Source organism: Osmerus eperlanus, chromosome 18, assembly GCF_963692335.1.
Source record: "Osmerus eperlanus chromosome 18, fOsmEpe2.1, whole genome shotgun sequence".
Lineage (NCBI taxonomy): Eukaryota > Metazoa > Chordata > Actinopteri > Osmeriformes > Osmeridae > Osmerus > Osmerus eperlanus.
The window spans coordinates 733,463-759,679 of NC_085035.1; the positions used below are offsets into that span (position 1 = coordinate 733,463).

At 48.6% G+C, this 26,217-nt stretch overlaps 4 protein-coding genes across 7 annotated transcripts in view; 2 read left to right on the plus strand and 2 right to left on the minus strand.

Moving 5' to 3' along the window:
• Positions 1-3,064: 3,064 nt before the first annotated feature.
• Positions 3,065-6,328, minus strand: LOC134038543 (tripartite motif-containing protein 16-like). Its single transcript, XM_062483977.1, has 6 exons — positions 6,084-6,328; positions 4,794-4,886; positions 4,231-4,347; positions 3,923-4,036; positions 3,715-3,822; positions 3,065-3,455 (listed from the first exon to the last, which is right to left on the minus strand). The coding sequence occupies exons 2-6, from the start codon at positions 4,832-4,834 to the stop codon at positions 3,095-3,097; spliced, it is 741 nt and encodes a 246-aa protein (XP_062339961.1). The 5' UTR covers positions 4,835-4,886; positions 6,084-6,328; the 3' UTR covers positions 3,065-3,094.
• A 1,784-nt stretch (positions 6,329-8,112) lies between these two features.
• alad (aminolevulinate dehydratase) lies at positions 8,113-12,979 on the minus strand. Its single transcript, XM_062484186.1, has 11 exons — positions 12,863-12,979; positions 12,422-12,472; positions 11,674-11,770; positions 11,241-11,376; positions 11,031-11,114; positions 10,584-10,672; positions 10,387-10,442; positions 10,215-10,302; positions 9,691-9,777; positions 9,457-9,586; positions 8,113-8,660 (listed from the first exon to the last, which is right to left on the minus strand). Exons 1-11 carry the CDS (start codon positions 12,976-12,978, stop codon positions 8,602-8,604), a joined length of 993 nt encoding a protein of 330 aa, XP_062340170.1. The 5' UTR covers position 12,979; the 3' UTR covers positions 8,113-8,601.
• tmem203 (transmembrane protein 203) lies at positions 12,931-15,762 on the plus strand. Of its 4 annotated transcripts, XM_062484190.1 has the most exons (4): positions 12,936-13,065; positions 13,282-13,313; positions 14,359-14,515; positions 14,996-15,762. In XM_062484190.1, exon 4 carries the CDS (start codon positions 15,321-15,323, stop codon positions 15,729-15,731), a length of 411 nt encoding a protein of 136 aa, XP_062340174.1. In that variant the 5' UTR covers positions 12,936-13,065; positions 13,282-13,313; positions 14,359-14,515; positions 14,996-15,320; the 3' UTR covers positions 15,732-15,762. The 4 variants fall into 4 exon arrangements, with proteins under 4 accessions (XP_062340171.1, XP_062340172.1, XP_062340173.1 ...); XM_062484187.1 differs by lacking the exon at positions 13,282-13,313 and having other exon boundaries at positions 12,931-13,065; XM_062484189.1 differs by lacking the exon at positions 13,282-13,313 and having other exon boundaries at positions 12,935-13,065; positions 14,362-14,515.
• Positions 15,763-17,697: 1,935 nt separating this feature from the next.
• tprn (taperin) overlaps positions 17,698-26,217 on the plus strand; it is a 14,755-nt gene continuing 6,235 nt past the window's right edge. The window contains exon 1 of the mRNA XM_062484278.1: positions 17,698-19,826. Coding sequence (XP_062340262.1) covers positions 17,862-19,826 — 1,965 coding nt within the window. The 5' untranslated portion in view covers positions 17,698-17,861. The remainder of the gene's footprint in view (positions 19,827-26,217) is intronic.

Genomic DNA, 26,217 nt, shown 5'->3' on the forward strand with positions numbered 1-26,217 from the left:
GAGGAGGGCTGTACCTGCTCTGTGGTCAAGTCAGCTGGTGGTGGAACTCCTTAAGTAAAGAACAACATTTGAACAAGTTACCTTTTGGGATCAACAGATGTTGCCAGTTGTTTTGTTTGAACAAATACACAGGGTCTGTTTCTATTCAATGCCTTACTAGTGGTGAAGGTCTGTAACACAGGTGGACTCTTCTCCCTGTTGTCAAGCCGACTGCAGACACTGACAGAGTACTCAGAGGCAGGTCTCAGGCCAGAGAGAGTGATGCTGAGTGAGAAGGTGGTGGTGGTGAGTTGATCTGTTCCTGGACTCTTGTAGGAGACCTGGTACTGCAGTTGGGTCTGGTCCATTCCATCTGGCTGTTCCCAGCTCACAGTGGCTGATGTGGCGTCCACTGAGACAACTGTCAGCTTGTCTGGAGCAGGGACACCTGATAAAGGAAATACAGTTTCAGGAGGGCCAGGAGAACATTGACATGCAGACAATGTTCTGGTAGTAAAAGCTTTCTTTCAAGTGTCTCACCAGTGATGATGGTTGTAGAGGCAGGTTCACTCTGTCCTCCTCCATGATCCAGCACAGTGGAGACTCCAACAGTGTAGTGAGTACCAGCTAGCAGGTCAGTCAGGGTTGTGCAGCAGTCTGCAGTCTGTGTCGTCAGGGACTCTGATCCTGGGCTGCTGTAGGTTATGAGGAAGTGATGTGGGATTGTCTCCATTCCTCCAGCCTTGGTCCAGCGCAGGGTCACAGAGGAGGGCTGCACCTGCTCTGTGGTCAAGTCAGCTGGTGGTGGAACTCCTTGAGTAAAGAACAACATTTTAACAAGTTACCTTTTGGGATCAACAGATGTTGCCAGTTGTTTTGTTTGAACAAATAAACAGGGTCTGTTTCTATTCAAGGCCTTACTAGTGGTGAAGGTCTGTAACGCAGGTGGACTCTTCTCCCTGTTGTCTAGCAGACTGCAGACACTGACAGAGTACTCAGAGGCAGGTCTCAGGTCAGAGAGAGTGATGCTGACTGAGGAGGTGGTGGTGGTGAGTTGATCTGTTCCTGGACTCTGGTAGGAGACCTGGTACTGGAGTTGGGTCTGGTCCATTCCATCTGGCTGTTCCCAGCTCACAGTGGCTGATGTGGCGTCCACTGAGACAACTGTCAGCTTGTCTGGAGCAGGGACACCTGATAAAGGAAATACAGTTTCAGGAGGGCCAGGAGAACATTGACATGCAGACAATGTTCTGGTAGTAAAAGTTTTATTTAAAATGTACAAGTGTCTCACCAGTGATGATGGTTGTAGAGGCAGGTTCACTGTGTTCTCCTCCATGATCCAGCACAGTGGAGACTCCAACAGTGTAGTGAGTACCAGGCTGCAGGTCAGTCAGGGTTGTGCAGCAGTCTGCAGTCTGTGTCCTCTGGGACTCTGATCCTGGGCTGCTGTAGGTTATGAGGAAGTGATGTGGGATTGTCTCCATTCCTCCAGCCTTGGTCCAGCGCAGGGTCACAGAGGAGGGCTGTACCTGCTCTGTGGTCAAGTCAGCTGGTGGTAGAACTCCTTGAGTGAAGAGGGTGCATTTTAGAGATTTGACAGAAACATTTTGATATACAGTAAACAGTTGTTAGAGTTGTTGGTCTAACTTGGTATAATACATCTTCAACAAACAGAATAATACAGCATCATCATACACATAGTGCCAGCTATTACCTTTTCTCTCCCGTACTTTTGCTATTATAGACTTTCAGAAAAACAACTAACTAAAAAATTATACTTAAAAAAACAACGGCTCTGGTGGTACGTTACCAAGATAATAAAATAAATAAAACGTCTCCTCAAAAGTTCCTGAAGAGGTTCTGTTGCGTAGTATACAGGAAGTACCTTACAGCAGGGTATCAGGTCAATCAGCTACACTAAGTATATTAAAATAAATAAGACGTCTTACTGGTGAAGATGGTTGTAGACACAGCTTCACTCTGCTCCCCAGTTATCAACACAGTGGAGACTCCAACAGTGTAGTGGGTACCAGGCTGCAGGTCAGTCAGGGTTCTGCAGCAGAGTTCAGTGTATACGGCCAGCGGTTCTGATCCAGGGCAGCTGTAGGTTATGAGGTATTGATGAGAGGGCTGCAGTCCTGGTGGTTTGGTCCATTGTAGAGACAGAGACCTGTCCTGTCTCTCTACTGTCAGGTCTCTGGGGCCTGGGACCGCTTGGAGAAAAATGACAACATTGTAAACTGGTAATCTTATTTTTTTAATAAATAGATCATTTGTTTTTCTGTATTTATTATTGTGAGTTGGATTTACATTTCTCAACTTTTTTCTAAAGAGAGGGCAACATTTAAATTATTAAAACACAAGAGGCTGATGATGCAAGTGGGATTTAATCCTCGTCCAGCATGCCATGCTAAAAAGAGACAAGCGGTATGTGTCCAGAGATTTTGCTCAAACTCTAGCAACCGACTAATAACCACATCTGTCCTTATGTTCACAGTTGAGCCCCAATTTCACGAGATCTCCATTAGTTGTTGTCATTTTTGCTGTAATAAAAGTATATTACCTGTCATTACAGTTTGTAAAACAGAACTGCTATATCTTCCTTGAGCTCCCATTGTTGCCACCTTGAAATCATAATGCTGACCAGGTTGGAGTCCAGTTATTTGTACTTTGTACATGTTGTTTATGATCAGGTTCTTCTGTTCTCCATCACCCTCCCAGGTCACTCTGAACGTCCAGGGTCCTTCCAGACCCTCAGGAGGTCCCCAGGTCAGAGTCACAGAGTCTGGCTTCACTGACAGGAAGCTGATCTCTCCAGGAGGGGGCAGCACTGACAAAGGGTAAATTGAGGAAGACGCAAAACAAATATTACTAGTGTTAACATGAACACAAAAGACCCAAGACAATCTGAAAACACAGTTGAGTCGACTACCTGACACACTTTGACCAGACCCGTTCCAACACTATTTATAACACACTTACCATTCTCTGTATTCCTTTGATGTTCCTGTTAATAAAGTACACTTGTTTTTTTATTCATGTGGAAGAAGGTTTTATGGTGTGAAATCAAATATCCATACAACCATCCATGCAACATATTTAAAATCTCAAGTTGTTAATCACAGTATTGACTTACAGAACTTGGAATAGACAGCCAAACAGTACCTACCTTTCCTGCAGTTTGTTCAGCCTTAGAAATGATGTAATGTCCTCTGTGCTGTGTTTCAGAACACTGACTGCAGATCAGCATGTTATCAGTCCAGCAGACCATGTCCAGAGGCTCGTGGTGATCCTGGCAGAGTCTCTGCTGTACAGCCAGGGTCACATCCACCAGACTGTGTGTCTGAAACACTGGTGAAGTGTAGTGCCTCCTGATGTGCTTCTCACAGTAGGAGAGACGGCAGGTGAGACAGGTCTTCACAGCTCTCCTCTCTCGGTCATCATCAGAACAGGGGTCACAAAGACCCTCTCTGGATCTGACATTGAGACAGCAAACACAAGAATGACTTTGTACACGTAACAACCAGTATAGAGAATACAAAGTTGACGTCACGCCGCGTTGAATTCTGGGTAAATGGCAACATTGTTTTGTTTTCTAAGGTTGTACCAGAGCTCAATGGACAACACAACATACATACAACATAGAGAGCTTTTCTGTTCTGACTATTATGGACATTGAGGCACCATTAATCATGTGTGATTTTTGATTATGTAGATATAATAGTATGATCTCACATTTCTCTTGAGCCTTCATCATTGAAGGTAAAAGGAATATTCACGGAAAGGTCACTCTGCGTTGATGCAATACTGGTGGTTGGTGATCCAGATCTCGCAAGTGTAGCTCTGCACATTTAAGTATTGGTTATAAAATAAACATATGAATAGTTTATTAAAGTTGATGTCAAAATAAGTATATTGCCATGACTAAAATAAATTGACTTACTTTTTTTCTTCAGTTACGTCTTGCTCTCTGAAATGTATGGGTCTAAGTAGAGATCGTGCACTCTTCATTGACAGATAACTGGGGCTCGGTGACACTGGTCTCTCCTCATCCACCCTACAACAATGCATTTATTTATTTATGATCTACATACAACCATAACAAGATATAATACAGAAGTAACGATTTTACATACCTTGGGAAATTTGTAAAACTGTCAGTTGATTTAATCTATACCTGAACCCTTAAGGTGTGACTTCATAAACCATAACAATAACAGTCCAGTTTACAGAACAATCAAGATTATTCACCTTTGCTCCGTGCCAGTTACATCCTTCATCAGAGTGGAAGAGTCGTCCATTTGATCTATTTTTCCTGTCTGGTCGCTGGCCGGGTAACTTACTGATGGCGGCTCCTCCACAGAAACTCTGTCAAATATAAAGACAAACTCACAAGGACTGTTCTTCAGATGGCGAGTATCAGGTAGCAGGTTCCTCTTGTCACTTGGCTTCATAACAACATTAACATGACGACCGCACAATAAAAACTTGCAAGCATTGAGGTGACCGTACTGTAAAATATATGAACACTTTCTTCTACAAATAAATCCAGTTTTTGGCTGATCACAAACACACTGACATTAATTTACTGCTTGCTTGTCTTTTTTTATGTATTTCATTGAAGTGTACATTTGGATGTTAAACACATTTTGCGAGATATAAATTACACACAAAAATAGTTATCTAAAAAAAGGCTGTGACAAATTTCAAATGATGTAGATTTTTCCAGGGGTTCACAAGTTGAGAATGTCTAGTCTCGTGTCTCCCAGGCAGATGGTCACTCTGCCCCCTCCTCTACACCCTCTCAGTCTCACCTCTTCACCAGATAGACCTTGTTCCCTGTAGCTTCCTCCATGTTGCTCCTTCAATCCTCAGACACAAGAATCACTGGAACATGACGAACATGCCTGTTGATGCAAGTCACAGGATCAGGATAGCTCATACTCATTGATTCTGAGTGTTTTTAAGGTTTTGTACAAGTATTCCATTTTCAATTTGACTTAATGCAGTTTCAACAATATCATTATCATAAATAAATTACATTTACCTATAGCAAAACAAATTCAGAAAAGAAAAGTACAGCCTACACCTGACAAATGTGCCTTTAATTAAGTTAGACAATTAGAAGCCTCTTCAAACATGTTATTCAATAGATGTTTTTTTTAATTAAGATCCATATATGTTTATAGTTTGCACCTTCCTGCCACAGTAAATTCCGTGTTTGTGTAAACTTCTGATTCTAATTTACTCTGCCTATTTTATTATACTGCCAATAAAATATTGAATTTCAAAACAGAAAAAAATTACAATATTTAAGCAGCAATTTTGTTATGCAACGTGCTCTCTTCATTTGCAGAGGAAGGCCTACAAGGAAGAGCTAGGAATGTACAGCCTCCACACCAAACCTCTGACAGATAAACAGTTTAGGTCAGAGTAGCCAAATTGTTCTAAAGCCGTCTTACAAGACTTGACCCCAGCACACTCATTACATACACATACATTTAACACATACATTACGATAACCGCAAGCATTTATTTATTCGGTTTACTTGGTTATCAAATGGTTAAATGTATCAGAGAAATCAAAGCCGTCTGAATCAGAGAAGGCCGCTTTTTGCGTGGTATTATTTATAAATAACCAATAAAAAATCAAAGAAGCCTATTTCAATAACAGAGGCTAGTGTCTGATGTAGTAGGCTGTTGTATTTATGTTTTACATGCAAAGGCCCTTTGAGCGTCACCTTCTTAAATGTTACCATAAATCCACCGTTCAACAACCGACACCAAAACTATTGTAACAACTTGATAAATTCAACCAGGCCTAATTAAAACTGTAGGCCTATATCTTCAAATAGCGTTTAAAGGAATCATTGTGGCAAGGATACTTGGTTTCAATTAGCTTTACTTAAACTTTAAACACCTGTTAACGACTCCGATAGAAAAACAGCTCCTATTGCAACCTAACAAACTTTACTTTCACTTAGGCTTGTTCCCAGGTAGGCTACATAATGCTGGGACACTAAATATAAATAATCACCATTTAAACTTCTTAGCGGAGGAGGCAACAGTGATTAATAATATTAAATATTTGTTCCCGTACTTACTGTGATAATAATGGAGTGAGTAGCAGAGACGTGTTATCAAGGTGAGCAGTCTGATATTCTCAGGAATGGAGGAAGTTTCTGTCGGAATGACAGGTGATGACGTCGAGGATCACAGCTTGTGTGTCAACACATTAACAGAATATTAGAAGCCCTCTCCTCATGGTGCCCCCATGGTTGAAAAACGTTGTTTAAATGACAAAAGTGGCCAAAACGATGACAGCAGTGCTGTATACTCCTACAGATGAGAACACGGTGTCCAATTATGTGCTTTTCTGCGTTTAGGAATGGGGATTGAGACAGATTCAAGGAGTTGGAGAACAGGTTTAGCAAGGCAGTGAGAGAGGCTTGTGAGACTGTACTTAGAGAGACTAAGACACTAGTTCTCAGATAATGGCTTCTGTCTGGAGAGGGCTCAGGCAGATCACCAACTACAAGCCCAGAGCCCCCCACTGCATCAACGACTCTCGCCTGGCCAATGACCTGAATGAGTTCTACTATAGACTTCCTGTCTGACAGGAAGCAGTGCGTTAAGCTGGGAACACACGTCCCTGACTCCTGGTCCATCAGCACCGGATCTCCTCAGGGCTGCGTCCTTTCCCCTCTGCTCTTCTCCCTGTACACCAACAGCTGCACCTCCAGTCATCCGTCTGTCAAACTTCTGGAGTTTGCGGACGACACCACCCTCATTGGGCTCATCTCTGACGGGGATGAGTCTGACTATAGGTGGGAAGCTGACAACCTGGTGACCTGGTGTAGCCAGAACAACTTGGAGCTCAATGCTCTTAAGACAGTGGAGATGGTTGTGGACTTCAGGAAGAATACAGCCCCACTCACCCCCATCACCCTGTGCGACTCCCCAGTCGCACAGGGTGATGGGGTCAGGGTTCCCACTCCCCAGTGACTCCCCAGTGACTCCCCTCTAGTTCTCCCTTCATGGCCTTCTATGCACAGTTCGATAATCATAACAATAAAGGGATTAATTACAAGTGAGTAATTAAATATAGTTTGTCCTATATTTGCTGGGACAGTTACTTGAGTTCTTCCAGTGCTGATTCTAGGGTGATCTCTCTCCAGCTCTGAGGGATTTCACCTAAACCAGCAAATGTTAATCCATTCCTTTTCTGCCACTGAGACTGAAATGTACAAAGGAACAATTTCCCGTAACTCTGGTTGCTACCATCTGCAGTGATGCTCCATTGATTATATGGTTCACCAGCATCTATGTATCTCTTGTAGGGCCAAACACCAGTCTGACATCTGAATGAAACATCAACAGGTGAGTGAGAGGGGTGGCTAGCCTGTTTACCTGTAGCAAACCGGTTTACTTGAGGTTTTAATGCTGACTTTCATTTCCTGCTGTTCATCCAGTCTTGTGCAGCTGGAATGTACAGTGACACTCCCAACCTGTTTCATATCAGTTAAACAGGGTAAAGGGCAATGTCGAAAGAAGTGTTTTGGCAACATCATTTTAAAGTAGGATAGATAGAATTATGTATAAACTTTACCTCTCTGCAACTACTATTAATTATATTAAAGGTGCTGTAGGTGATTTTAGGGTTAGAGATCAAACTCACAACACATAAGAATCTCTCCTCTGCCTTTGGAGAGCTGCCATAACATTGTCATATCTCTGGACCCATCAATCAGATTTCAACATGGTGAGGGTTACGTGTAAATGGGCACATCTTACTACATCTTAGTTAAATGTACTTATGTCTTAGTTAAATGTTTCATATTTACAGAAGGATACTTTTACTCCACTCCACCTAGTAATTAGAACTTGATTATTGTGTTTTGTGAATATTACTAAATGTGTTTCAGTTCAGTTAACATCAACTGAAAAGAACTGGAGGAAGCCAGCTGCAGTAAAAGTAAAACTAAAATACTTTTATACTGACGCACAAAATATGTTACACTAAAATATATAGATACAATATTAATGTAAAGAATGTGGGGTGCTGAAGACTTGTGCACAGTACTGTACGTTATGAGATATCACCATGGAAATAAAGCAGTAATTGACACCATCGAAAGAAACTTTCATTTATTATCTTTTCTTGGATTTGTCTTTACTTGCCATGGTCAGGAGATGCTTGTTATGCAAGGTTGCTAAGTAACCCGACCTTACGACCAGGAACACATCGGTTCTGAAGCCAACATGACGATCGGAGGTCCACATCCAGGATTACATCATTCATTACCGTTAGGAAAGACCCCAAGACCCCAAAACTCCATTCACAAATTAGTACATTCTCAATTTGTTCAAGAAACACTAACCTTTTACACATTTTATAAAAGCGGCTGATCTTTTTAACGCAATACTCCCATCTTTGGTGAGAATCTGTAACTGCTGCACTTAGATATGAACGAAAACCCATGATATAAAAATAACCTACATGAAGATATGAAATCATGGATTAACAAAACTATAGGAATCCTGTGGATGTAGAACAGCCAAGCACAGCTCGATAAGGGAAGCCTGTCATTGGTCCACCTCTCTGTCCAATCACGGGCTCCGTTACTCTTTCAGCCAGGTGAGCAGCTGAGGCGTGTAGTACGTGATGATGATGTCAGCACCTGAAACAGAGGCAGGAACAAAGGCCCGTTTTATAGGAACTGAAATCACAACGTCACATTTAAGAGGGAGATGAGAGTAAGGGGGCTCTCTCTCAATCTCCCCCCATTCCCCTCCTCCATCTCCCCTCCACCATCTCCCCTCCTCCATCTCTCTTCCTCCATCTCCCCTCCACCATCTCCCCTCCTCCATCTCTCTTCCTCCATCTCCCCTCCACCATCTCCCCTCCACCATCTCCCCTCCTCCATCTCCCCTCCACCATCTCCCCTCCTCCATCTCCCCTCCTCCATCTCCCCTCCTCCATCTCTCTTCCTCCATCTCCCCTCCACCATCTCCCCTCCTCCATCTCCCCTCCTCCATCTCCCCTCCTCCATCTCCCCTCCTCCATCTCCCCTCCTCCATCTCCCCTCCACCATCTCCCCTCCACCATCTCCCCTCCTCCATCTCCCCTCCACCATCTCCCCTCCTCCATCTCCCCTCCTCCATCTCCCCTCCTCCATCTCCCCTCCACCATCTCCCCTCCACCATCTCCCCTCCTCCATCTCCCCTCCTCCATCTCTCCTCCTCCATCTCCCCTCCTCCATCTCTCTTCCTTCATCTCCCCTCCTCCCTCCCCTTTCCACCCCTCCCTCCTCCTCCTCCCCGTCCTCCATCTGTCCATCCACAACCCCCCTCCTCCTCCTCCTCCATCTCCTCCCAGCACCCCCCTCCTCCTCCCCCCAGCAGCCCCTATGCCCCCCCCTCCTCCCACCAGCACCCCGTCCCCCTCCTCCCCCGTCCCCCCCCCCTCCTCCTCACCTGCTCTGCGGAAGGCGGTCATGGCCTCGGTCACAGCGGTGCGCAGATCGAAGGCTCCGGCCGCGGCCCCGTGCCACAGCATGGCGAACTCCCCCGACACGTTATACACCGCCAGGGGGTGGTGCGGGTACTGCGCACACACACACACACACACACACAGAGAGCCATGTTGACCTCACACACGCTGCAGGGTGCAGCATGGTCACTGTAACAGTGTGGGAGGAGCGTACTGACCTTGTCCTTGACCTCCCTGACGATGTCCAGGTAGGGCAGGCCCGGCTTCACCATCAGCATGTCTGCCCCCTCCTTCACGTCTCGCTCCTGACACACACACACACACACTCACGATGAGCTCACAGCGTCCACACACACACACACACACTCATGATGAGCTCACAGCGTCCACAGCCACACACACACACACTCATGATGAGCTCACTCACAACACCCACACACACACACACTCATGATGAGCTCACAGCGTCCACAGCCACACACACACACTCATGATGAGCTCACTCACAACACCCACACACACACTCATGATTAGCTCACACACACACACACACACACACACACTCATGATGAGTTCACACACACACACACACTCATGATTAGCTCACACACACACACACACACACTCATGATGAGCACACACACCCACACACACACACTCATGATGAGTTCACACACACACACACACACACACACACACACACACTCATGATTAGCTCACACACACACACACACACACTCACCACAGCTCGTAGTGCCAGGCCTCTTGCACCAGGGGGCAGCTGGTAACACCGTCTGTCTCCGAACGCTGGCTTGGACTGGGCTGCATCTCTGTGGACAGACACAGCAGAGCTCAGCTCAGCATGCAGGTGTTACAGCCACAGGTGTCTAGATCAGGAGCATGCAGGTGTTTACCTGAAGGGCCCGTAGTAACAGGAGGCAAACTTAGCACTGTAGCTCAGCACAGACACCTGAGGAAACAGGAGAAAACAGGTAAGAACTTGATGGCACTCTAAACAAAACCGCTCCTACCTTGATACTGGACACTGTCCTTTCTGCAGTCTCAACCAACCTTGATACTGGACACTGTCCTCTCTGCAGTCTCAACCTACCTTGTTGCTCATGTCGTGAGACACCAGCGCCTGTTTTATGGCTCCCACTCGTCCGTCCATCATGTCGGAGGGAGCGATGATGTGGCACCCTGGAGGACAACAGCACTAGTTACAGGTGGCACCCTGGAGGACAACAGCACTAGTTACAGGTGGCACCCTGGAGGACAACAGCACTAGTTACAGGTGGCACCCTGGAGGACAACAACACTAGTTACAGGTGTATTCCTTTAGCGGACACTTTCCTCCAAACAGACCTTGCAGAAAGTTTGAGCCCAGTTCTAAGAGCATTTCGCTAGAGTCAAGGAATGTATGGCTGTTTTAGGGGGAGGTTCGTTAACTGTTCCAGACTTTACATCTTCATCGGTGTGTTGACATGGGGGCGGGTATTCCTTGTGTGGTGGAGGGAGGAGGGGGGACGTGTGGGCAGAGGAAGCAGAGTAAAGTTACCCGCCCTGGCGTAGGCCACCGCCACCTCCGCCAGCCGCTCACAGCTGGCAGCGTTATCCAGAGTCCCGTCTTCACGCAAGATTCCTTGGAAAGACGAGAGAGCAGAGATCAAGTCTTAATGTCTCCGGGAGAGGTAGGGAGGGAGGGGGAGGAGGGAGGGAGAGGAGGGGGAGGAGGGAGAGGAGGGGAGGGAGAGGTGTGCTGGCTCACCACAGTGTCCGTGGGAGGTGTAGGGGCACAGGCAGACGTCGCAGGCCAGGACCAGATCTGGGAACAGCGACCGCAGCTTCCTCACAGCCAGGACCGCTGGGGTCGAGTCACAGTCGGCGCCCGAGCCTCTCTCATCCTGGGGGTCAAAGGTCATGTCAAGTTTTGTCCAAGGCGGGAGGATTTTAACCTGTGACCTCTTGATCTGCAGTCAGTTGCTCTAGCGTTGAGCTGCACCCATCGAATCATTACAGTTATCCTCTCAACACTACTGCATGTAGTCAACATTTTAAAACAGTCACGCTGTTCAGGAACGGATCAGATTATGTTACATTCTAGTCATTTAGCGGATGCTTCAAAGTGACGTACAAACAGTGCATCAAGAGTCCAGCAGAAGATGAAGGTGACCAGAAGAGCATCTTTATTCCAGTTTTACCTTTGCAATGTTCGCAGGCACTCCAAAAATCAGCACACACTTCAATCCGTTCTCTACGAGCGGCCTCAACATGTCCTCCAGCTTGTTTACCCCGTACCTGTGGACACACACCTCACACACGTCAGAAACCCTCTCTTAGAAACACCCTCTCTTAGAAACACCCTCTCTTAGAAACACTTTCTTGTTTGAATCCCTCCCTCCCTCCCATTAGCTATAAAAGTTTTGTTTTATGATGACTTCCTAAGATCTGACCTGTGGTGAGCAACATTCTGTGTATGATTACTAATATCTGACCTAGAAAACTCAGTCATTGGGAAGTGGGACAGGGGGAGGGAGGGAGGGAGGGAGGGAGGGAGGGAAGAGAGGGAGCCAACGGATTCTCTGCTTATCTTCTTCCAGGGCCTGACTCAGGCCTCACCCTGTTGACTGTCTATCTGAGGGCAACACCCTGACCCTAGGCCCACACTTCAGACACACACTGAGGGCAACACCCTGACCCTAGGCCCACACTTCAGACACACACTGAGGGCAACATCCTGACCCTAGGCTCACACTTCAGACACACACTGAGGGCAACACCCTGACCCTAGGCCCACACTTCAGACACACACTGAGGGCAACATCCTGACCCTAGGCCCACACTTCAGACACACACTGAGGGCAACACCCTGACCCTAGGCTCACACTTCAGACACACATCAGCTGCTGCTCAGACAGCAGATCCTGTGTTCAGACGGTGGACGTGTACCTGGCCTGTCCCGGCAGACTGGCGATGGGCTCCACTGCATCAGGACTGTCCCTGTGTGATAGAACAGGAAACACAGCTCATCCACCACAGTGTGAGAGAGTGACTGTGTTTGTAGCAAAGCACAGTTACACATGACCCCACATGCTCAATGTGTCTAGCTAGGTGCAAAGAGTTATGTGCTTTTGTAACATTGTAGTAATGTTGTTAATATTGCAGCAACTGATGTTATTGTGCACTGTGTCTGGTAGCTGAGATGTGGTTCCTCTGCAGTGTTCCTGTTAAATACAGACCGTGCCAGGACTCTGAAACAATGTTAGAACTGCTCACTTCTGATCCTTGAACTTCTGCTGTACTTTCTACATGGTACATAAAAGCATACGCCTGCTGAACCAATCAAATGTGATGAAAATGTACAAAGTAAATGTAGCAAAGGAGCATTACGTGACGAAGATGGGGTAGATGAGGTTGTCGGGTCTCAGGTCAGACGCGCAGGTCTGCCAGTATCTGAGGGTGGGGTGGAAGTACCCGCTATGGAGGAGAGACTGGACCGGCTGCATGGTGGTCCTGCTGGGAGACACAGGAAATGCGTGATTGTTGTGATTGGTCCGAGCTGATCCAGATCGTCTGGAAATCTGGCTGAATGGGTGCGTGTTAACAGTTGTGGCCAAAACCAGTGTCTTAGGATGAACTATTTGCAGCTACAGAGTGGTTGGAGTTATAGGCGTGATAGAAAATGCCTGCTCTTTTCCCATCTGTTTCCAAGGACGACTTCCCAGATGGTTATGTGTAACAAACTGTCTGACTAGTCGTGTTAGGTGTCCAGATGAATTCTGCAGAGCAAATAAAACGTGACCTTTCAGATTCGTCTGGTTCCCAGGCAACAACTGATAAGGTAGCGTAAAATAGCAGAAGACCGGCATGCTATCTTAAAACCACACACGGGGCAGCATTACAGTGTGTAGACTTCATTCTAAACCTGAATTGAATTGGAGTTTGTTGGGGCTCCTCATGACGGCTAACAGATGTCGATTTAGCTCTCTTACTCCGGCCTAATGGCGGAACAGTCCCTCTCTGATCCGTGTTGGTAGTCCTACGTTTAATACAGAACGGAGAGAAGGAATGAAAGCGCAACATTCCCGCCTTGAACAGGCGGTATTAGAGGGTTAGAGAGATGTAAGATGATTGCGACAGAGTGAGAGAGAGACGGAGAAAGAGAAAGATTTGGCATAAGACCCCACGTTTCCGAGACACAGGAATGTGACGTTGTTTTACACACTTCTGCTTCGTTTCCCTCACCACCAAATTAAATGGTCAAGCATGCGTGAACTTGGTTCGTCAAAACATTGCTGCACCGAAATTACGAATGTTCTTACAATGTTTTCGCAAAACGGGCTAACCCTAACCCTACCCTCTTACAATGTACGCAAAACGTGTAGCCTACCTACTTTGATGCCAGTCACAATAACATAGAATGATGAACCATAACAAATATACATATTTTACAAACAAACATAAAATGTATATGAATCAACAGGAATAAAACAAAACTATTCATACAACATGAACTGCATGGAAAATTATTTTGCTGTAAGAAACTAATACTCATCCATACTAACAATAGTGAGGATAACTGATTTGTTGACATTTCTCATCACCCAATATACTATTATAACGTACTGTAAATGTCATGTAAATGTATAGACTATAGTCAGAATGGTGACCAATTCAGCTACCGTCCCAACTACTACTTCGACTGGCTGCAATGACTAGTTATATACTTGCTTGCAAACTTTTCCCCTCATTAATGTAACTATTAAAGTATGTTTCTCAATTAATAATGCTTCATAACAGCCACTATTTACCCACGAATGAATGAATACACGTTAGTTGTCTAACCTTTGTACAATTCGTCCTCTTCAAAATGTTCTTCCTTGAAGAAGTCACAGAAACTGTCGGCCACCGTACACAGCTGTGATATAGTACGTCTGAGATCTCGCGATGCGAAAACCGGAGGAAGGCTGAGGACAGGAAAAACATTCGGAAGATGAGTCGTTGTTTGATAAAACCGAATCAAAATACTCAAGTCTCATGAAGGTAAAATGACATACGTAGGTTTGGACTACGCCTGAATGCATATCAATTCATGACTACATGCAGGATGTGGTGGCGTTACGAAGGTAGTTGGCTAGCTGGCTCACAACAGCACTCTCACTAGCTAGCTGTTGTCGCTAGCCATTCAGGCACTATCCTCGCGTTAGCGAACATTTTATTTGTGTGATCTAAGCTTCTGCATTAGCTCGTATATTTTAAGGTAGACTTGCTGACTGTCTACCAATATATGCTAACGAACTGTCGCTAGATTTTGTACAACACTATGAAAGGGTAGCATCTTGCTTGCTTTGCCATATAGGTACATTCAGCTTATTCATAATTTCTTCAACATTTTGTTCATATGTAACAAGAACGATCAACGTCATCTGCTAGCTGATGTAACTTTAGTTGACAACAGGTCATTTTAATACGTTTCTTTCAAATAATGATTTCTAATATGGACGTGCATATTTGCATTGACAGGCTGAAGTGTGGTTGGAGAAAGACTACAAGTCCCAGAGACGCCCACAAAGATCTTCAGCCATCTGAAGCCTTCACCTGTCACCCTCACCTTCCCGCCCTACTAACCCCTCACACAACTTCAAAGATGTGAATTCTGGGACCATCTGCGTCCACAACACCTGTCCTAGTCGAGGACGCCACCTGTGACTCCCAGCTCCGACGTCAATGTCCCCACCCTACGCCCAGAGCCCCGCCCCTCCGCGCTGGGCCAGTGACTCGCCCCTAGTCGTCCGTCCCTGAGAGAGAGAGAGGAGTCTGCTCTCGGCCCCCTCCTCCCACCTCCGCCATGTTGTTCTCCCTGCGTGAGCTGGTCCAGTGGCTGGGCTTCGCCACCTTCGAGCTCTTCCTCCACCTGTGCGCCCTGCTGGCGTTCAGCGTGTTGGTGGCGCTCCGCGCCGACCTCTTCGCCATGAGCTGGTGGCTCGTCTTCGTGCCGCTGTTCGCCGCCGACGGCCTCAGCACCTACTTCACGGCCATCGTATCCATCCGCCTGTACCAGGAGAACGAGAAGCGCCTGGCGGTGCTGCGGCTGCTGTGGGTGCTGACGGTGCTGAGCCTGAAGCTGGTGTGTGAGGTGCTGCTGTGTCAGAAGCTGGCGGAGCAGGAGCAGGCCAGGGAGCTGTGGTTTGGCCTCATCGTGTCCCCGCTCTTCATCCTCCTGCAGCTGCTCATGATCAGGGCCTGCCGCGTCAACTGACGCCCCGGGGGGGGGCGGGGGGGAGGACGACCCCCCCCTGACGCTCCGGGGGGGGGGGGGGGCGGGGGGGAGGACGACCCCCCCTGCCGGAGAGGGTCCAGGTTTACACACGCGCGCGTGTGTGTGGACTGTGTTGGGAGTGTCTCCTGTGTTGACTGAGTCATGGATCTCATTCCTCTCCCGCCCGGCGTCTGGCCTCTGAGCAGAACATCTCTCCATGCTGTACCGTGCATGGCTCTCCCCTGAACATTATTACTGTTCATTAATACTCAGTGTATCTGGTCTGTGTATTCATCCCAATGCCCAAGCATGCACTCATTGCCTATTTTTTTTCCTTTAAAGAGCCATTCCTGATAAAAAAAAATGACTCGTTTTGGGGGACTGATGGGATAGGGAATGGAGTTTGAGCAAATGGAATGTCTTTTTTTAATGCGTAACTCGACTTGCACCAACAATATTATTGTTTGTCTATTTGCTTGTTTTTTGGTACCTGTGTTGTATTATTGCTGTTTATATACGTGTAAATAAACCATCAACATTTAACCTTGTTGAGTTTATCATGTTATTTTGATCAATTATACCATAAGAGATCCTTTTTCCATTGTTTGTTATAAATGCTTGAATCCATGGGATTTTTCAATTAATCAAATGTAATCGACCCGTCTGCCCCATTGTGCGTTTATTGGGATTGAAATTCTGCCACAAGATGGCGCCACTTACGTTGAGGACCGTTTGTGGAGAGTGACTTGACCCACTTGACAATTTCTTATGCCAAAACCTTAAGTTGTAAAAAGTTGAATTTCAACGAAGGAGAAGGCTTACTCAGTGAGTCATAGCTAAAACGACATTATTCTGGGTAAATATTTGTTCGTTTTATTTGACATGACAATTTTAGTAAGGAACACATCAAAATGTTGTAATTTACTGAGAGAGGGAGTTAAGTGTAGAGAGGGTTGCTCATGTTCTCTGTGTTGTATTTCTGTCATTGGTGTTGGACCTGTGGAACTGTTCATATGAACTTCGCCTCGTCCTGTAAAAGCCGTACTGAAACACTGGGGAATATAGCAATATGGGTTCATTCATTAATTATTCAAAAGTTATGAAATCTTTCAACAGTACTCAAATTTTCTGTCCCTCTCTCTCTCTCTCTCTTACTCTTTATTTGTCTCTTACTCACTGTCTCTCTGCATGCATGCAACCTACATAGACTTTCATGGACCATAAATATTCTCGTGCATCAGAAGCACGGTACAGCATTGTGCACGCTCTTCTCCTTTGCCCTTGTGCGAAGAGGCTCATTGGGATTCTAAGCTTGTAGTGACTGTGCGGTAATAAATGTTTGATGAGAAACAATATAATCTCCTACTAGCTGTACCCAAGAATAGAACTCCGTAATACCGCCTAATTTATTTCCTAATGTGTTTATCCCAGTCGGATTATTCGTAAAGCATCGGCATCATAGACGTAGCTGCTGAATTAACGCGAATTAAACCCTTAAGTGACTGGGTTGGTCCACAAACAGCTATACCGTCACAAACGCTGTGACAAATTCGACTCACACAGCGTCTCGTCCCCTTATTTTGAAGCTGTGTTATAGTTATATTTTATGTGTGTAATGTAAACTGCACCCTTCGAAGCGATGGTGACATTTGTATTGTATAAGATTACAAACAACGGGTGGGACGAAATATAATCAATTCACTGAAAGGGTTAAATAGTAAAAAGGGGTGGGACGTAGATGCTTGGATTGACAGGTCGTCCTTGCCTGCCCAACAATAGAAATGGGAGGAGATTTAGTTAGGGGGTGGAGCAAGATGTTTAAAGTGGGAGTGTCTTAATCGCTATGACCAAATGAGGTTGCTCCTTTAGTCCTTGGGAGGCGCGGCTTTGAAGACTGGAGGATGACGTTGTAGGTTTACAGGTGCGGAGGGCGGGGCTGGAGACCCAGACGGAGGAGGGAGGGAGGAGGAGGAACCCAAGAAGGCAGAGAAAGACCGAGGTGATGTATGTGTGTGTACGGTAGGCTATTCGGCGCTGCAGGTACAGCGAAAGACACAGGATATAGGGTTCCGTCCCAGCCCGGGGAACAGCTTCTCCCTTGCCCCGGAGACGTTATCCTCTCGTTCCACAATGTCTGGCGGAGAGGTACGTGTCCTCCTCCAAGAGGCTGGCCAGGAGAGCCCGAGGATGCCGGCCTGGAAACGAGAGATTCTCGAGCGGAGGAAAGCGAAGGGTGGCGGAGCAGGAGCAGGTGCAGCCGAGCCGTGCCCTAGCGCGAGCTCATCGCGGGTTAATGGCGAAGTAACGGGAAACGGCAGTGGCCCCAAAAAAGACAATGCAGGCTGCGCTGCCACTGGTCGGAACTACACCGTCGCCCCAGCAAGCCAGCACTTCGCAGGCAAGCGTGGCAGCAGCACCGTAACCTCCCCGGAGCTGTCGCCGGTGAAAACAAACAAAGACCCCTGGACCGCCACCGACGCTAACGACTCTGCTGAGAGAACGGCGAGGGAGGACGGGGGACACGAGAGCCTGGTTCTGCAGGACAGTCTAGGCCCCTTGCAAGAGAACCCGTTCATCAAACTGGAGAAGGAACGGAAGAAACGGCAGGACAGAGATAATGCCTCTCGTCCGGTTCAGCACATACTGGAACTGTATGGGAGTGTTCCTGGAATACGGACTATACGCGCAGAGAATATAATTATCATCGAGTCCGACCCGGACTATTTCCCGGATACGAGTGGACTCAAATCCACGTCTACGCTTCAGCAGAATGGAGTTGGTAATTATAGCTCCCTCAACGACCTCTTGGATCGGAGAGGCAGTGCGGTTACTGAGATACGGGCGAAGGAAGTGGTCATTTATGACACCGCGCTGAGTAGGAGCGAGGAGAACTTGAGCACGCTGGGTCGTCCGGGTTACGAGGGCTCGCTCGAGACGGGAGACGGTCAGGGCATGGTGAGCCGCATGCTTCAGAAATTCGACAGCAACTATGGTAAACTGCAACCCAAGTCTCGCAGCACAGAGAACCTTCTGGACCTGGAGACCAGCGCAAACAGGTCGAGGTCCCGACCCAAACCACAGCCAGATCTGGTGCCAAAGTACGTGTCGCACCCTCAACCGGGATCACCGGTCCGCAGCCTCGTCCGACCGGGCTGGTCCTCCCCCGTCCTCCAGGGCCCCCTGGCCCCCCGGCCCCGGGACTCCACGGGGGCCCCACAGCCCCCGTCTCCCTCCGAGTCCAAGCCCGTCAGCGGCGGAGGCTGGGAGAGTCCCGAGGCGCCCTCCAAACCCAAGGTGCCATGCTCTCCAGAGATCCTCCGCGCCCGTGCCGAGTCCCCCTCCGCGGCCTCCCCTCCCTCCCCCAGCTTCGAGATCCGCCCAGCGGCCCGCCCAGACCTCTCCCAGCTTCCCGCTGGAGACATCCAGGCCCGGGCCCTCGCCAACCTGCGCCTCCAGTCCCGGAACTCCTTCACGGTCATCCCCAAGCGCCACGCCTCTGCCCCGGGCAGCACGGCCCCGCCCAGCCCCGCCAGACCCCGCCCCTCCCCCGGAGTGCCAACGCCCCTCTCCCCCACGCCCCTCTCCCCCACCCCCAGCCCGGAGCCCTCCAGCAGAGAAGAGGAGACCATCCCTGTCTCCCCCTCTCCAGACCTGTCTCCCTCTGCCTCCCCCACCGTCACCCCTGCCTCCCCCACCTCTCCCCCTCCCTCCTCTCCACCCCCAGAGGCCCCCCCCACTGAGCACCTCCCCATCACCAACATAGACGACATTGACGTGGAGCCCGGCCCCCCCTACCCTAGCCCGGTGGTCCAGAAGAGGAAAGGAAACACCTTCACTGTGGTGCCGAAACGCAAGCCCCAGCCCCAGGCCGACCCCCAGCCCCAGGCCGACCCCCAGCCCCAGGCCGACCCCCAGCCCCAGGAGGAGCCCTCTGGAGGGGCAACACCCGCCTCCACGCCCCCCCCGGCCCCCTACGCCCAGCTGGGCTCTCTGCTGAAGAAGCGCTACCCTGCTGTGGAGGAGATCGAGGTGATCGGAGGGTACCTGTCACTAGGGCGCTCCTGCCTCTCCAAGACCAGCTCCACGGGCAAGAAGGTGAGCAGACCTGGGGCCTTGAGCTGTTCTGATACACCTGGTATAGATGTTCCACCTGTTCTTCACCTCTCATACACCTGGTATAGATGTTACACCTGTTATATGGGACAGCTATACCTGTTATTTCTGTTAGTGGCTTGTGTCGCTGTTAGACCGCATAAACTAAACCAGCCTGCTTCCTGTTTGGTACATGAACACCTCCCAATTTATCAGTGTAGCAGCCTGTTTCATGCAAAGCGACTGATGAACAGTGCGTTCGGAAAGAACAGCAGAAGTTCCCTGGTGTTGTTGTATTTAGCGGTGGTCAGAGTCATGGTCTGTTCACAGTCTGTATTTACAGTTGTTGTTGCGTCGTACCTAAAGCAGATTAAACAGGGGGAGGCTGTGTGTGTGCGCGTGTGTGTGCGCGCGTGTGTGTGTGTGCGTGTCTGAGTGGGTTAGGACATGCTTGAGTAGTCTCCACCTGAGAATCAAGCTGTCAGCAGGTCCTGTGCTCCTGCTGCTCACCTGCTCACCTGCTCAGAGCCGGGAGACCCAGACCCCTCCTCTCACACACGCTCTGTAAGCTGCCTGTTAAGGGACAGGTTCACCTTTGACCTTTTTCTAACGACCTCAGATGATCCTGTGTGTTGCCTAGAGGTTGAATTGCAGAGGAAAAACTCAAGTTTGTGTCTCTTCCTGGTTACTGGAACATGGACGTGTAGAATACAGTGTTCGGTACACATCAGTGTTACATGTTACATGTTTTAATTGAGCAGACGTCCCTCGTCTCTCAAGGGAAGAAGCTGTGGATTTATATGTTTATGACATTGTGTTTACAATATGATGTAAACATGACATGATGAGGGCCAGCCCAGTTTAAACAGATACGGTCATTACCTTCTGGGTTTTGATTACCAGACGTGAATCTAGGCCACAGGGCTGTGTGTGTGTCTCCACACAAACCTGGACTACAGCCCTGCTCTGCTCTAATCCTGAGTATTACCTGTCCTCTCACCTGCCTGGTCACGCCTAGCTCTGTCTGAGTGTGTGTTCCTGTTGATATGTGTTTCCAGGAGTGTGTGTAGGTGTGGTTGTATATGTGTGTGTGTGTGTGTGTGTGTGCCGTCAAGAGACTGTGAACACTGGCATTAATGAGGCCAGGCCCCTCAGAAGCATTCAGTGTTTTTGTCCTTGTTCTCGGTTCAGTTCATTATACCCACGCTAGGTTTGGGCTCCACCCCTTTGTTGTGTGTGCGTGCTTGTCCCCCTGGTCATCTTTTCAAAGCAGCCAAGGCTCTGGGTAGAAACCCAGGGCAGGGCCACAAGCAATTACAAAAGCATCAAGGGCAGGTCTATATGTCATTTGTGTGGAATTTGTTGGCCCTGTTTTTTTGCGAGTCTGTTTTTCTCTCTGCGTTTAGGGTTGGGTTTGTGAACGCAGTGTTTCCATACAAAACGTTTTAACAGGGGAACGAGGAGTGCTTGTTCTGTGACCAGAGGGAGAATGACGAATGACTGGCTGTCCTGAACGTGAGGAGGGAGGGGAAACTGCTCGATCTGGCTACCCTCCTACAACCTCTCCTTCTGAGTGGACCTTCTCACTCCCTCATATATGGCCTCTTGAAGTGTTCATCTAACAGTAGAAGTGTTCGTTTTGCTCGTAGAGGGTTTGTGTTGATGTTGGTCCGCTCTAGAGATTGAGATGGCCTGTGTAAACATCACAGGTGTTAAATTGACACTTTGAAATGTGTTCTGAGTTCTGACCTCATGGTGGCTGTTCCAAGGCCTGTCCTGTGGGCTGTATCTGGGGGTGGTATCTGGGGGTGGTATCTGATCCTGGTTGTCGGCCGGGACAGTGTCTGTGGCCTCCTCTCTACCTCCTCTACCTCCTCTCCTCCTCTCTTCCTCTGGTGGTGAAGGAATGACAGCAGGAATTACGACGAGCTATGTAGGTCAAGAAGAGTCTTTGTGCTTTCTGCTGCAGCTCTGATCTGCATGAGGAGAAATCCAGAAGGACCCTGTAATGTATGGAAGACCTGGGCTCATGTAGGGAAGGGAGGACTGTGCTGTCTCTTTGTTTACCAGGTGTGTTTTAACGAGGGCTTGTCCGCTAAGAAACCACCTCAGTAGCAACACAGGATGCGCCTCAGAGAGAAGGTACCGTCTGTGGTGGCATAGCTCAGTGGTGGATGGGCATAGCTCAGTGGTGGATGGGCATAGCTCAGTGGTGGAGCATTTCATTGCAGTTCAAGAGGTTGCATGTTCAAATCCCCTTTGTACTGTGAGTCACTTTGGATAAATGCTTCTGTTCGGTGAACACGTTACGTCACGAACAACAGGTATCTTCCGGAGGGCTAAACTTGGCATCTGTTGCCCGCCGCACTGTGGAGGTTCCTTCACACATCAGAGTGTGTGTGTGTGTGGCTCCCCTCTCTGTCCTCACACACACACACACACAGCTGCCAGCGAGATGTGGAAGAGCTAAAGTGGTTGTTTTTGAAGGCTGGTTTTCTCCGGGACTATTTATTATGGGAACGGGAAGACAGGCTCATGTGCTGGGAAGTCAACAACCAGAGATCATGGAGAGAGAGAGAGGGGGAGGGGATAGCAAGAGAGAGAAGAGAGGGAGAAAGAAAGAACGAAAGAGAGGAAGGGAGAGGAAGAGGGAAAGAGAGGGGGAGCAGAGCGTGTTTGAGTTTCCTGACACTGTTTTCTCCAGTTCTGTTTTCTCCAGTTCTGTTTTCCCAGCAAAGTACAGGCGCCACACTCAGCCGAATCACCTGTAATGGATACAACAGATTATTTCTGTAATGAGGTCTACTTGTTCAAGTTGACGGCTTGGAGCTTTGGTGGCCGTGCCATTCTGATGCAGCTAGTTCAGACTGCCTGCTGTGAATTCAGGCTAAATAACCTTCATTCAAACGTTAAGCAAGCTGCTTATACAGTTTGACCTAAATAAACTATTTTCCTGGCGTTAACACACAAGGTAGATTTATTGGCAGGCGGTCTGTGTGTGCTGTCTGGGAGTCAGATGGCTGAGCGGTGAGGGAGTCGGGCTAGTAATCTGAAGGTTGCCAGTTCGATTCCCAGCCGTGCCAAATGACGTTGTGTCCTTGGGCAAGGCACTTCACCCTACTTGCTTTGGGGGGAATGTCCCTGTACTTACTGTAAGTCGCTCTGGATAAGAGCGTCTGCTAAATGACTAAATGTAAATGTAATGCTGTAAGCTCTGATCTCAACACAGCAACTTGGAAACGTTTTAATATCTAATGATCATGTGTTATAAGCAGACGTTTGATCCAAAAGGAAATTTGAACCTGTGACCTCTTGATCTGCAGTCAAATGCTCTAACCACTGAGCCAAACTCAAGCACCTTTTAAACCGTTTACCCTTATAGGTACGGTCTGTCTCCAACTTAGACTCAAGTCACCTGTACAGGTGTGTCTGATCTGGTGTTTGACTCCACTTCAAGCTGCCACATCACAGCAGGAAGGGGCTTTCAGGGGTGCGTCGCTAAACATGTGACTCAATCCAGTCAACAGACCCTTTTACCCAGAGCAGGTGCACCTAGCAGAGATACCACAGGTGTAAAAGTCCATCCTGTTTAATTATTTACCACCCGGCAGCCTCTCCTCATACTTCCTCACACCTCACTTCCTCTCCTCATACCTCACTTCCTCTCCTCCCCCTCCCTCCCTCCCTCCCTCCCTCCCTCCCTCTCTCTCTCTCTCTCTCTCTCTCTCTCTCTCTCTCTCTCTCTCTCTCTCTCTCTCTCTCTCTCTCTCTCTCTCTCTCTCTCTCTCTCTCTCTCTCTCTCTCTCTCTCTCTCTCTCTCTCTCTCTCTCTCTCTCTCTCTCTCTCTCTCTCTCCTCTTCATCATTGTCACAAGCTTGTTGTCACTGTCACTAGTGGATTGCGCCTATACAAGGTTGTGTGTGTGTGTGTGTGTGGCATTCACCAACATCTCAATCAGGAGCTACACACACACACACACACACACACACACCAAATGCACATATACTGAGCACACGCACATCAAACACACATGCACGCACATGCACACACACACCAAACACACACACACTCTCTCCCCACTCAGTTCTATAGACCCTCAGTGTCAGTGTAATTAGAATTCAGCCACTAAACCCCACTGTCATAGTCATGTTTAATTCAGGCTCCCCCTTGTGTGTGTGTGTGTGTGTGTGTGTGTGAACGCTCGTATGTGTGACAGCGAGAAGGAGAAAGTGTGTGTGAGAGCAGGGTGGAGTGAGGTTTGTAAAGGAAGCGCAGCGAGGGCGGAGCGGAGAGGAGAGTGGGTAGACAGAACAGCATGTATTAATACCAGCCCTGCTCTGCTCAGCCCTGCTCTGCTCTGCTCAGCCCTGCTCTGCTCAGCCCTGCTCTGCTCTGCTCAGCCCTGCTCTGCTCTGCTCAGCCCTGCTCTGCTCTGCTCAGCCCTGCTCTGCTCTGCTCTGCTCAGCCCTGCTCTGCTCTGCTCAGCCCTGCTCTGCTCTGCTCAGCCCTGCTCTGCTCTGCTCTGCTCAGCCCTGCTCTGCTCTGCTCAGCCCTGCTCTGCTCTGCTCAGCCCTGCTCTGCTCTGCTCAGCCCTGCTCTGCTCAGCCCTGCTCTGCTCAGCCTGCTCTGCTCAGCCCTGCTCTGCTCAGCCTGCTCTGCTCAGCCCTGCTGTGCTCTGCTCTGCTCTACTCTGCTCAGGCCTGTCTGTTCTTCAGTCTGCTCTTCACCTCCACCCGCCTGACCTCAGCAGGTCACGTACAGTCATGGAGGTCAGGCCTGTTAGCGTGGATATGTGTGGATGTCCTAACCTCACAGGAAGAAGATCACCTAGCACTGAGAACATGGCTGCAGCTGCTGGGTGGTGTGTGTGTGGGTGTGTGTGTGTGTGTGTCAGTATGTTGCTTCTATTCTCAGTCTCCCATTCCTGTTGGTTTCATATCCTTTTCGTGGTTCGTCTAGTACCCGTTTCCTCTCTCTCTCTCTCTCTCTCTCTCTCTCTCTCTCTCTCTCTCTCTCTCTCTCTCTCTCTCTCTCTCTCTCTCTCTCTCTCTCTCTCTCTCTCTCTCTGCCTGTCTCTTCATCTTTTTCTGTCTCTCCCTCTCCCACACATACTATATCCATGGTCGCCGGGGCAACGCAGGCCCTGCTATTCTATCCTGTCATTAGGACAGTGGGACAGGAAAGGGTCTCTCTCTCTTTCCCCCTCTCTCTCCCCGATCTCTCTCTCTCCCTCTCTCCTCCCCGATCTCTCTCTCTGTATCCCTTTCTCCTCTGTACCTACAATGTAGTTACTGTAGGCACCATGGTTACGTGGTAATATGTGCCTGGTTAGTGAAATGGTTAACCTTAATGTAAAGTGTAACTTTTGTCACTGAAGGTATAGCTATGTAAACCATGTAACCTGTATGTCACCTGGTCACATGACCCTCTATGGCTGCGTATCCAAGAGCTCCGCAAGAAAACAAACACTGTCTAGGATCTTCCCTCTCCTTGACTGTGACTCTCTCTCACACACACACACACGTCACTCATAACTCCCAGCATGAAAGGCTAATCCAACGCTGATAACAAGGAGACACTTGTTGGACACTCTGTGAAGGTGTGACGCACTCTCTTGAGACATGCTAAGTAAACAGAGATTTCACATGTTGTCTCTCTCGCCCACGCATCCAGGAGTGAGAGAGATTCCTCCCACACGTTGGAGTGTGTGAGTGTGTGTGTGAGTGTGTGTGTGTGTGTGAGTGTGTGTGTGACCGCGTGCATCTTCCTGTGCTCCACCCTGTGTGCTAGAGTGAGAGAAAGAGAGCTTCCCCTGCTGGTCTGGCAAGTCTAACACGAACCACCGGACATCTGGTCAGTCTGCCTAGCTGCCCCCTGACAAGCTGCAACTACACGACTCTGGCATTTCTGCTTCTCTGTGCCACAACACACACGCATATACACACTAGCCACAGAGATGCACACCCCAGACACACCCTTACACACACAAGCCAGCAAACACACCCACTTACATTGTGTGTGTGTGTGTGTGTGTGTTAGAGAGAGTGTGTGTGTGTGTGTGTGGCACTAGGCATCTAGTCTCCAAACAGGACAGGACATGCTGGGTGGCCTGGAAACAATTTCTGGCCCAACTCCCATCTCATCTCTCGCCTATTCACCATAACTACTCTCCCCCCTCTCTCTCCCTCTACTCTCCCTCTCCCTCTCTCTCCTCTACTCTCCTCTCTCCCTCTACTCTCTCTCTCTCCCCCTCTACTCTCCCCCTCTCTCTCCCTCTACTCTCCCTCTACTCTCCCTCTCTCTCCCTCTGCTCTCTCTCTCTTCCTACCTACCTACCTCCCTCTCTCTCTCTCTCCTGGTCTGTTTCTCTCCCTCTGTAGTCTCTCGTTCCCTC